Source organism: Drosophila innubila, chromosome 4, assembly GCF_004354385.1.
Source record: "Drosophila innubila isolate TH190305 chromosome 4, UK_Dinn_1.0, whole genome shotgun sequence".
NCBI lineage: Eukaryota > Metazoa > Arthropoda > Insecta > Diptera > Drosophilidae > Drosophila > Drosophila innubila.
The window spans coordinates 1,030,716-1,043,284 of record NC_047625.1 but is presented as its reverse complement, the minus strand read 5'-3'; the positions used below and the strand labels follow the sequence as shown (position 1 = coordinate 1,043,284).

At 34.0% G+C, this 12,569-nt stretch overlaps 2 protein-coding genes across 2 annotated transcripts; both read left to right on the top strand.

Annotated features, from left to right (window-relative positions):
- Positions 1 to 2,961: 2,961 nt before the first annotated feature.
- On the top strand, positions 2,962 to 4,697 carry LOC117788242 (UDP-glucuronosyltransferase 2B1-like). The gene is made up of 2 exons (XM_034626977.1): positions 2,962 to 3,260; positions 3,323 to 4,697. Exons 1-2 carry the CDS (start codon positions 3,014 to 3,016, stop codon positions 4,630 to 4,632), a joined length of 1,557 nt encoding a protein of 518 aa, XP_034482868.1. The 5' UTR covers positions 2,962 to 3,013; the 3' UTR covers positions 4,633 to 4,697.
- Positions 4,698 to 6,207: 1,510 nt separating this feature from the next.
- LOC117790802 (43 kDa receptor-associated protein of the synapse homolog) lies at positions 6,208 to 11,739 on the top strand. The gene is made up of 8 exons (XM_034630414.1): positions 6,208 to 6,337; positions 6,421 to 6,503; positions 8,267 to 8,448; positions 8,775 to 9,434; positions 9,503 to 9,601; positions 9,846 to 10,037; positions 10,106 to 10,305; positions 11,037 to 11,739. Exons 1-8 carry the CDS (start codon positions 6,300 to 6,302, stop codon positions 11,476 to 11,478), a joined length of 1,896 nt encoding a protein of 631 aa, XP_034486305.1. The 5' UTR covers positions 6,208 to 6,299; the 3' UTR covers positions 11,479 to 11,739.
- Positions 11,740 to 12,569: the final 830 nt, after the last annotated feature.

Below are 12,569 nucleotides of genomic sequence, written 5' to 3'. Positions count from 1 at the left end.
TTCGAAAAAAAATAAGAAAAACTGTAACTGTCAAATATTTATATACAAAAATATATAAAATATATATATATATATATATATATTCCATATGAGCAAGTATTCATATACATACATACATACATTCATACACATGTTTGCACACTCGAGCAGATCAGTAAAGTATGTAATTTAAACCTATAATTCTGATGATCACACTTTATCAGCCAGTATAAGTTCACTGAATTATGTATAAAAAAAAACACTAAAGCCAACATTAGTATCAACCACAATCACAACCACATCATACTTACATACACCTCATCAGATACATATACAGCAGTTACATATTAAAACACAATTATCTCATTAGTGGACTCCACTCAATCTCAATCGCACTCGATCCCAATAGCAAACGCTAATTTCAATAATTAAACCTAACAACTTACGACTAAACCGAATTTATATCATCCAACGGCCCAGTTCAACCCAAAATGGATCCCTGGTAAATAATGTTTTACATCAGGGCTGGGCACATCGAGTGACTCACTTGGATCACCAAGCTCAATCCGTTATTTTTTTGATGACTTCCTTGCCGTCGATTTTTTTTGTAGAGCTCACTTACATAATTTGGGTGCTCAGCCCTGATTTACATAATGCTTCGCACAGCTTACTCTATATCACACATAGCAAAACCATACATACATGTAGATACAATAGGATTGAGAGGATTAGGATTATGCATACAATACAATACAATACAATACAATACAATACAGTAAAATACAATACAATACAATTCAAACAAAACCATACAATACAATACAACACAATACAGCCCAATACATATAATAAATAAATACTCATGCTTAAATAGTTTTTTAGTTAACTATTCAAGTGACAGGTGAATCTTTAATTGCTGTTGCATTTTTTGTCAGTTTCATACTCTCTCTAATTCAGCCGGTTTTTTTTTATACATTATACATTACATCTTTCACATATTTTGTTCGGAATTGTAAATGCTGGATAACACTATATATTTATAGTTAATGTGATGGTCAAGTCCCTTTCCCGTTCCAATCCTTTAGCTTATTATTATTAATATTGCTAACAGTTCCATTGAACATGCAACTTGTGTAATAAATCTTTGAATCAATTTCGTTTTCAGTTTCAAAATTTAATTTAAAATCAGGGACCGCAAATGTTACAGAAAACAAATTTTTTTTTTTTTTTTTTAATCAAAATTATTTTGACTAATTTTTTGAATTTTATATAAAAAGTTTGTCAATTCCGTAATTATGAAAAAAAAAATACTTTTATTTAAAAATCACAAAATTAAAAATAAAAATGATTTTAATTTTAAAAATTATAAATAGAAGATTTTCGCAGATTTCGATAATAACATAGAAAAAAAGTAGAAAAGAATAATTCATATTGCTGTAGCATATTTCATTCATATAGATTTGTTTTAAGCTAAATTTTGGCTTTAGAACTGTTATTTTTGGTCCCTGTTTAAAATGATCATAAGATCTGATTATGTACATAATCATATGTTTACATAAATGCCAGTCGTAACTCTTAAATAAAGTGTTATTATAATACACACGTGCCTATTCAAATATACGTATATAGGATTGTATGTAAACAGTCTCAACCAGGTCCCAAATTAATTTTTTATTATTATATTATTTTTGTAATATGTAATTAAATTATTTAGTAGTGCAACAAATGGGAAATTGTGACATATTTTGAACACCGCCGAGAAGAGCACACTAGTCTCTCCTATAAATACCAACAATATTATAACTTGCTCTTAACTATATCAAAATAAAATATCCACGAATACTGACACACATACATACACACACACACACACTGACACATACACAAAAAAAAAGTTAAAGAAAAATAACAACATAATGAAAAGGTTTAAGTGTAGGCTGATAGAGAGAATGGAGTTAATAAATAAAATGACTAAATTGTAGTTTTTAACTGTAGCACAGCATATTTATAAATACTTAAAATACCACTTAAGGGGTAAAATAAGCAAATGCATTCAAAGCAAACGAAACTACATACATTTGTATGTATGTGTGTATTATAGAATCACGAATAATAGCACGAAAGAGTGGAGAAATGACAAATGTATCAATGCAAATAAAAAAGCAAAAACAATTTGAATTAACGACTTGTGTGATTTTTTATTTGGTATCCTCCTGATCCTAAGTTGACGTAAGAATTCATTGAAAAATATTTGAATCGATTGAAAAATAGTTAAATTAGATTTTTTTAATTAAATTTATGAATCAGCTAGTCTAAAATACAACTTAATTACTTAATTTAAATCCTTTAAATTAACGTATTACCGAATTGCCACATTTATTCACACTTTTTCGAGTAATTTAAACTGTCATAATTTAATCAAATCTTATCCGATTTCCTAGCGAATTGTAAATTTTGTATCACTATTTGGCCTCTATTTTGATCCTGTATCAAAATCAATTTTTTTTTCACCTCTGTACATTTTTTCCATACTTTCCTCTTGAAAGTTAAAAACAAAACATTTTCGCCTTAAAATTTCTGATTTATTCATAAATTCAAATGTGTATTTGATGCATTAATTGTTTTTGATAAACAGGCTGAAGTGATAAGCAAGATGGGATTCAATTTTTAAATATCGACCTTTTTTAATTTGATGCTCTGAAAATATGCTTAAATCAACATTTAATCATCATTTTAAACCATTTAAGTCTAGTTCGTTTTGATCGATCCCTCATAGAATGGGTCTATTTAAACAGCTAACTAATCTCTTGCCACGAAATATTCAATTTAGTTGGGGAAAATGAAAAGCTGACATCATGTTTGCCAGCACAAAGCTCATCGTCAGATTTCATTAATAAACGAAATCCAAAAGCTTTGTTATCAACAAAAGCGCTAGATCGTCTGAGAGCCACACAGCTTTCTCTATAAAAGCTAAAATATGCAGGTTCAGTTGACGATGTGAGATCATAAGGGGTAGTCCGAACGGTGTTCTATCATGAAACTGACACCGATACTGTTACTGACCTTGGTCGTCAGTTTTAAGAGCGCTCCGCAATCCGAAGGTGCCAAGATATTGACGACCTTAGGCTTTCCTGGACGCTCTCAGTATATATTTGTGGAGACATACTTGAAAGAATTGGCGGCCCGTGGTCATGAAGTGACCGTGATAAGTCCCTTTAAGGAGAAGCCGGTGCCAAATGTAAGATTTATAACAGCACCCAAGATACACGAATACTACGATAGTAAGTAGCTGAAATTGAGATAAAAGTGATAAGATTTCATTTAAATGATGCCCATTTTACAGAAATGCTTAAGAGTTATAAAACGTTGGGGTTTTGGTCACGTTTTAAAGAATTCTCTTGGATATTTAGCACTGTCTGTGAATGCATACTATCGGACGAAAGTGTCCAGCAACTGATGAAGTCTGGGGAAACATTTGACTTGTTTCTGGCCGAGATGGTGCAAACGGAGTCAATTTTTGGATTGGCACAGCATTTTAATGCCACACTAATGGGCTTCTCGAGCTATGGCAATGATTATATTATTGATGAGCTTATGGGTAATATATCGCCGCTCTCCTACAATCCGCATATCACCTCGCCACGCTCCAATACAATGACATTCTACGAGCGTCTCGAGAACCGCTGGGACATTTGGATGGAGAAGTTAGCCTTCCACCTTATACACACTCCAGTGATGAGGGAACAGTATGCAAAGTACTTTCCCAATGCCAAGAAAACGCTTTCTGAACTCATGGATAGCTTTGAATTGATATTGCTGGGTCAACATTTCACACTGAGTTACGCACGGCCCTACATGCCCAATATGATCGAGGTGGGTGGAATTCACATTTCAAACAAGCCCAAACCGATTCCTGAGGACATTAAACAGTTCATTGAGAGCGCCCCCGAAGGCGTCATTTATTTCTCATTGGGATCTAATGTGAAAAGCAAAAATTTGCCTAAAGAAACGCGAGAGATCCTATTAAAAGTTTTCGGAGGCCTTAAGCAGCGCGTGCTCTGGAAATTTGAGGATGATCAGTTGCCTAACAAGCCAAGAAATGTTTTTATAAGTAAATGGTTTCCGCAATCTGATATTCTCGCTCATCCCAAGGTCAGGCTCTTCATAAGTCACGGAGGCTTATTAAGCACCATCGAAAGCGTCTATTATGGAAAACCTATTCTGGGTTTACCCGTTTTCTACGATCAGTTTATGAATGTTAAAAGAGCTACTGACATGGGATATTGCCTGGGCTTAGATCTGCTCAATCTAAAGCAGTCCGAGCTGGAGCAGACGATTAATACTCTATTAACCACACCCAGATATGCTCAAGCCGCTGTCCTCATCTCCCAACGCTATAAGGATCAGCCCGAAACAGCGCTAGATCGAGCCATTTGGTGGACAGAGTATGTGATCCGTCACAAGGGGACGCCTCACATGCGTGCAACATCGAGGAACATGAGTTTTGTGCAACTTCACGGCCTGGACACCTTGCCGGTCCTCATAGGGTTGCCGATATTAGCGTTACTTTTATTAGCTCAACTTTCCTATTGGCTTCTTCGCAGAGCTCTTGGGTCCAAGCAACAGAGATCCGACAAGCAGAAGAGACAATAATCTAGACATTGGCTATCTGTGTCACGAATTAGATAATTTTATTATTAAATTGAAATTAATATTAAGACTTTCTTTTATTTATTGGAGTGATTGAGTCGGTGCATGTTTTATACTGCGCTAAAAGTAATTTTTATGTACAAAGAAGCTCACCCTTTTTACTCACAGTGCACAATGCCAATTTTTGCTTTTTTTTTATTAATTTATATCGTATTTTTATTTAAAATTTTTAGATTAAACTGAATTTTGTTCGTCACAAAATTGGATATCAGAAATTTTGGGGCTAGAAATTGCTTTCGTCACTAGACTTTTACCTCGTGTAGAGGTTTTTTTTTGTGGGATATAGGAAATATCTGTAGCTTCTGTGGTTTGGACATTGTGGAGATGTCAATTTTAGCGGGTCTTGGCAAATTCCCGCTAATTAGCAGCTCTTCAAAAAGTCGTACAACAAACATTTCCGTTGTACTATTATATAATAATACAAATTTAGATTAAAAGTTATACAAATGCCCGTTTATTATAATATTCTTGTGAGCAGGGAATTTCGAAGTCGAATATACATTACAGAGTGAACTAGTTCCGGTTCCGAATTGTTACGCTGTAATGGCATCCCCAATAAGAAAATATGGCAATGGTATAATTTCTCTCGTGTGCGAGAGAGCAGCATCCATGCAGAGAGAGAGAGAGAGTGAGCGAAGGACAGAGCGGGGGAGAGAGAGAGAACCAGACACCCTCTACTCGCCCAAATGTGCATTTGTTAGTTTCGCAGGAGTGACATTGTGTTTAAAATCAAACTTTAGCTAGGAGTTTAAGATAACAAGGAGTAAAAGCAATAAACGGCCAAACTTAACAAACATTCTAATTTCAAACTTAAACATTGTAACGTAGATTTGTATGCTCACAATTGTGAAATATTTATTAGTTGTGATTTTTACTATTCGTTCACACAGACGTGAAGTTAAGGACTCTCATGGCCGTATTCTATCCTCGAAGCCGTAAAAAAAAGTGCATTTAAATAGTACAAGGTCACGTGTACTAAACTTCACATCTGACAACAAATCTGCTCAAGATTTATGGAGCAAAGTCGCTGCTTAGTTCTTTGATTTATCTGTTATTATGCCACCAAAAAATTTTAATTAAAGTAAAGTAAAGTAATTAAAGTAAAGTAAAAGAAGATATCCTGTACTGTGGTCAGCTGTTTAAAAGTGCTCTTACACCCATGGCCATACAGGCACATACATATCAACACTTGTATTATATGTAAATTGTGCAAACCTCCTACACCAACGGCACTAAATAATAGCTTATTTTTGGATACAAGTTTGTTTTATATTTGATTATTAACATTGCGTTAATTTAATCCATTCTGACGTGTTTCTTAATAAAAATTTATGAAATAATATTACAATTTATGAATTGTAAAAATATTAAAAAAAAACTAAAAATGAACTTGTTTTAAAAAAGTGCGCCATTAATTAACTTCCATCTGTTCCTTTTAGTAATCAGTTACATAATTTTTTATAATTACAATTACTCAAAGTAAGATAATTTTATTAGTTATAGTTATATATTATTAAACGACGCTATAAAAAAGGACGTACTTACAGTTGGTCAAGTAATTGCATTGACGAGTAAAAAATAAAATAAAAAAGTAGAGAAAACAGAAAACCATGTCATGGGAGAGCATTGCATCAAAGGACCTGCTTAGGTAAGTCTATTGATCCATTTGGAATAATGAGAATCCCACAATATTTGACTGTCTGGTCTGACTGATATTCATATTTTTATTAGCATCCCACCAAGTCATAACTTATCTGCAACTCACTTACTGGCCTCTCCTGATGGATCCCGCTACCTGCTAGAGCATTCAAATGGTATGTTAGCTATAAATCACTGCGGACGGCAGTTCGCGTTAGTGACGAAAGCATCACGAAGGGTGCGAAAGGCGACTAACTATATATACAGCTAAGTTGGAAAATTTGCTACGACTGTCCGATCAGATCAAGTTATATACCGATCGAAAGGTTTAGTCCTAACTTACAAAATGGCATACTAAAACTTTTTCTAATTCACCTGGGTAATGAGATACAGGGTGTAAGTGGAGGGAAAATTGTATGATCGCAGCTTGTGGAGCCGTTGGGGCTTTTGGTAAAATTATTTATTTTTTTTAAAATTCTTATCAAAAATACGTGTTGATTGATACCTTGATGACCCAAATCCGTTAACTGGTTTAAAAGATAAATTAATTTGAAATTTTAGTGGACTTTTCAAATGAAATGAAAAGTTAGTTTCTTTGTTTGTCTGTTTGTCTGTTTGTATCAAAGCTTAAAAGCTAAGATGTAATGATGGGGATTTATTCCTCTTTGAAAATCTAGAAATGTTTGTTTTACTGACTTTTTCAATTTCCCGCTAGTTTGGGAAAACGCTAAATCCCTAAAATTGAAACTCCAACAGTTTCCAAACCATAGAAGCTACAGATATGTTCTATATATCATTGGAAAGGTATGTTTGAGGGCTTTTATGCGTACCTTAAAACATTTTTTCTAAAGTATTCAGGTAACATTTTACAGGTGATATAATGTTTTTAAGCTTACATTTTGGCGATTTTTGACAAAACGGCTCTAACGATTTCTGTTAAATTTTAATATGTTGTAAAACGTACAATTTTGGTATATGAAACATAAATTTTGGTCGAGGGGTTTGGAAGATATTACCTGTTAAGTGAATAAATACATTTTTCTATCGGTCGAAAATCACGTTTTAGTACGAAAAACTTTTTGGTTTTATGAGATATCTCAACCAAACCGATACAATATGCATTTAACTTGGTTGGAGGCGGAGCCCCCTAGTTTTTATTTATAATTAAAGAACAATTTTTTTTTTTAATATGAAATACGTTGAACAACTAAATTTATATATTTTACTATTTGCCTGCATTAATGATAAAGTTACAATGTCAAAAGCAAAAGCAATTGCAAAAATTTCTGATATCCCACAAAAAAAGCCTCTACACGAGGTAAAAGTCTAGTGACGAAAGCAATTTCAGCCCCAAAATTTCTGATATAATTTTGACAACAAAATTCAGTTTAACATAAAAATTTTAAATAAAAATATAAATTAATAAAAAAAAAAGCGAAAATAGGCATTCGGCCTATTAATTTATATTTTTATTTAAAATTTTAGATTAAACAATTTTGTTCGTCTAAAATATCAAAATGCTAAATTGCTTTCGTCACTAGAATTACCTCGTGTAAATTTTTTTTGTGGATACATATACACGTATATATAGTTATCATTATATATTAGTTATATCATATACTGATATTATTGTCATTATTTAAAGTAGTTATGAGAGTATTACTTTGTTCAATTGTTTGAAAACTAATCAGAAGATATTTATAAAATTTTGCTCATAACTCAATCAAATCGAAGCCAATTTTGATGAGTAATGTCTCCTTAATCATTGTTTATGGTCTTAACTGAAACTGCATTTAAATATTTTTGATGTGGATCAAAAAACCAATTTAAAAAAATTACTACAAACGCTGAAAAACAAAAATTATAATTTTGAGAGCCCTGTCAATTGACAATCTGTTAATCAAAAGACGATATTAAATAAGTTTTATTTTTCGCTTAGATCTATGTCAATTTGACGAGAATTACTCGAGAGTTGCCGGTTATGGGTCTAGTCCTGAAGATGGGGGATCCCGTTCACTATGGGTACGACACGGCTTTGCCCGATCTGGCCAGGCCAATACTGTCATCAGCTGCTTTTGGGCATGTCAAAGAAGTCTTCGTCAGTACATAGCAAAACGGAAGGTAATTCAGTTTTAACACTAATCATAAATTATTTAACACATTCATTAAAATAATATTGTGGTCCCGTGGCTCAGCTGTTAGAGTCGCCAATCTATCACATAACTAGAACTACAGTTTGAAAATAACTGGATTCGAACCCTGCCATGTGAAAAATCTAACTTACCTGTTCTGTTAATTCTTGAAATTACACTGAAAATGCTTTAAGTAATATTAAAACGTATCAAAAAAAAAAAAAAAGAATTTTTAATAGTTTCTAAATTTACCAACTTAATTGTTTACGATAATGAGCTTGGGTTCTAGATGAAATCACTTCCAATTTTTTGTAGATCGAGCGCGGACTGCGACTGTATGAGCAACATAATCAAACGGCGGCCGTTCGCACCTGGAGGAGTGCGTTAAAGGGTACCTGTCGTCGGGAGGATTGCTTTCAGCTGTTGGGGTATTTGTATTCGGCGCACATGGATTGGGGAAAGTATCGAGATGCCATTGACTTTGGCCACCAACAGCTGGGCATATCCGAAGAGCTAGACTCACCAAATATGCGAGCCGAAACCTATTTGAACCTGAGCCGAGCCCATGCGAGTCTCGGCGGACTGGAACGGGCCTTGGCCTATGCTCGGCATTCACTCTACAATGAGTCGGGGACAAAGTGTCGCAGCGGTCTGGTTCATTTGACAGTGGCAAGAGTCTACCTGGAGATGGGAGGATTCTCTAGGGCCTTAGAGGGCTTGCAAGGAGCACACAAGATCGCCACTGCCATCGGCGATCCTTCGTTGGAGCTGCAGGTTTATGTGGCCCTCTCCGAACTATTCGGTCGTCTCCAGGATAATGATAAAAGTGCAACGTATGCCTCCAAGGCCTACGATTTATCACGATCTCTACAGCTGGGGGATCTTAACTCGTGCCATCATCGAGCTGCTTTATTGCGAATGGCGGCCTCGTTGCGAAAACAGGGTGAACTCGGAGATGCTCATGATTATTGCATGGTAAGCACATCTTAAAATCAATCATTATCCTATTGTGTTATGTGTAAATGTACACTTTAATTTTAAAGGAAGCCACGAGGCTCTCTCTTATTTCCGGAGATCAGGCTACATATATGCGCAGCATTCGTGTCATGGGGGATATTTACCGCAAAAAGATGGATATTGATGTAAGTATGAATTTTTGAATCTGTATCTGGCTACAAATTATTCAATTTGGAGCCTCTAGCTCTTATATTTAGCTTGTAAAACGGAATACTGATTACGAGTCCTTTTAAATTGAATTATTTAGTTATTTACATCCTACTAGGTTAAAGTTGTTAAAGTTTCTTAACTCACACACTTTGAATTTAGTTTAAAGTCCCATTCCAAGTATTTTTTATATTTTCATTTCATGTCATTAATCGAAACTAGAGAGCATTCCGACAGTATGAGCAGGCAATGGGCACTTCGGCAACCCTAGGCGATCGCATGGCTCAAATGGAGGCGATGGATGGTGCAGCCCGTTGTCTGGAGACCTTACGTCTTCAAAGTAAGATCTGCAATTGTCGGCCTTTGGAGTTCAACACTCGTCTGTTGGAGGTTGCCAGTTCGATTGGCGCTAAGGTTGTGCCCCATTTTCGATTCACAGATAATGTTTCACATTCATTTCAAATGTATCAAATCTATTTCAGCTGTTGGTTCGAAAAATACGAAGTCGATTAGCACTTATATACCGGGCATTGGGCGACGAGGATCAGTGTAATACACACCTCCGTCTAGCCGATCAGACCGACGCGGCCTTAGGGCTAAATTGTGGTGCCTGCGGAGAGGTTTTTGGTCTTCAGCCTGCCAATCTAGAAGCACTGCCATGTGCACACATTCTTCATGCCAGGTAAATAAAAAAATTACTTTTGTGACACCGTTCAATTCTATATAAATGAATAACAAGACCAATTTAAAAGGTATAGCCATGAGATTTGGCATACAGGATGTGTACTCTAGTCCAAACATTTAAGAAAATAATGAAGATACAGTTATTTAAGGTTTAATATGCATTATCAATTATTTTTAACTTATTATATTTAGTTTAATTTTATTATAGTACTATATTTATTATGAAATATTAATTTGTTAGATAGTAATAAAGTTAGATAGTAATAAGTTAAATAAATAATAAATAAATGGACAGTGGTGGAAAAAAATTATATTTTTCAATTTTGATGCAGAATTAAATTAGAGGTCAAGACAATATAAAATTGACATTCCGCAAGAAAATCGGTTGAGATTTGACATAGTTATGACGGTTTGAAGTTGTGAAAAAGTCTAAACGGGAAAGTATGGAGAGTGAGGGCAAAAATTAAATATTTTGCAATTTTGATGCAGAATCAAAACAATACAACATTGTTCGCGTAGAAATCGGTTGAGATTTGACTAAGCTATGAGTGGTTGAAGTTCTTAAAGTATGGGGAAAATGGACAGTAACCGAAAGCATTAAAAGTTTTCCATCTTTTCTTTTTAATTGAATGGGTCAACATAGAATTTATCGAATGGAATTTGTAATTCGATGGGCTGCAAATATACGGAGCACACTCGACTGTATGGTAAATATTTGGTATTTTTCAGATGTGCTCATGAAATCTGGCGGCGTCGGGATAAAAATACTCCGGCCCGTTCCTGCCCCGCATGCCATAAACTGCTTAACTCCCGCCTACATCTCTGTGGAAGCGGAAGTACAGCTGAAAACGAGAACTTTGACGGAAGCAGCGTTACGACCGTTACGCTCAATGCAAATGGATTGGCGTTGGATGGATTTATGGGACTAAATGCGGATTCTGTGCTACCGTTACCGCTACCGTTGCCAGCTCGTACCACAAATGAGTCGGCGGTGTTTTGCAGTGGACTTAAGAATAAGTCAATGCCAAGTATCGAAAGTACCGCATTGCTACTAACTTCGAATGCCTCCCCAAAAGCCGTTTACAGAAGTAACCTATCCTTGGCCTCCCTGAGCATGCGCGCCTCCAGCCTGACGATCGACAGTGCACGAAATGCCACATCCTCCGTTTAAACCTGAGTCAGAGTCTGAGCTCGAGTTCGAGTTCGAGTGGGTGCAAAAGGTTAAATGTTATTTATAGATTCAAGCTTGTTAGATAGTTATCAGTTACATAGCATCACAATAAATGGATACTAGCCTAACAACATTTTTATTTAAAATTTAGCTAACTATTGATAATCGATATTGATGCAATATGTATACACTGTATATGTACACTGATTACCGATATTTATCATATTTTTATCAAATATTCATATTTCACCTTAATTTATTTCTAAAACTTTAAAAATTAATCTGTTGATTAATGTCAACGTTATATTTTGACACTCATTTTAAAATATTTATATTTTGAATTAATTTGAATGTATTTCTTGATTTATTTAACTAACTTCTCTTACTTGTTTCCATTTCAATCAGTGTACATACAAATATATGTATATATATTTGAGCATATATATATATTTAACTGTAAAGCTATAAAAGTTGTTGACAGGATTGGCACAATCATTGTTAATCTTACGGCTACAAAAATTAAGTCTTTCCAATAAAAAGTGACTATAGTACCTAAATCAAAGTAACAAACAAAGTTGATGAAAGTTTTTAAATTCATAGTTCCAACGACACCTCGAATAATAATTATATTCATATAATAAATTCTTAATTGAAATCAATATATTAAATGTAAAAATATATATATGCTTAAATTTGCTGTTTAAATCGAGAAAACTTAGAACATTTAACAGTTAATTTTAATGTAAATCCATTTCGGGAAATATTGAGAAATTTTAATTACATTTATCAATGTTATTTGGCACAGAAGTATTTAAGCACATTTCACTATTAAGTACAGATCGTAATCTATGTTATTTGTAAAACGAAGTCAATCACTGATCAAATCAATATATATCCGTTGTAAAATAAATGCTATTAAATATAAAGTTCCAAATAACCCCCAATTTTATTGTTTTCATTATACTTAATCACGATTTTAAAAATGTTTTAAACAGTTAAACCGTAACTTGAACTATATATATAATATACATATACAAACACATATACATATACATATACATATACATATACATATACATATACATATACAT

Coding starts and splice junctions, on each gene's coding strand:
- LOC117788242 (XM_034626977.1), top strand. CDS start 3,014: ATGAAACTGACACCGATACTGTTACTGACCTTGGTCGTCAGTTTTAAG. Junction 3,261..3,322: donor GATACACGAATACTACGATA/GTAAGTAGCTGA, acceptor CCCATTTTACAG/AAATGCTTAAGAGTTATAAA.
- LOC117790802 (XM_034630414.1), top strand. CDS start 6,300: ATGTCATGGGAGAGCATTGCATCAAAGGACCTGCTTAG. Junction 9,435..9,502: donor ATGCTCATGATTATTGCATG/GTAAGCACATCT, acceptor TTAATTTTAAAG/GAAGCCACGAGGCTCTCTCT. Junction 10,038..10,105: donor CCAGTTCGATTGGCGCTAAG/GTTGTGCCCCAT, acceptor AATCTATTTCAG/CTGTTGGTTCGAAAAATACG.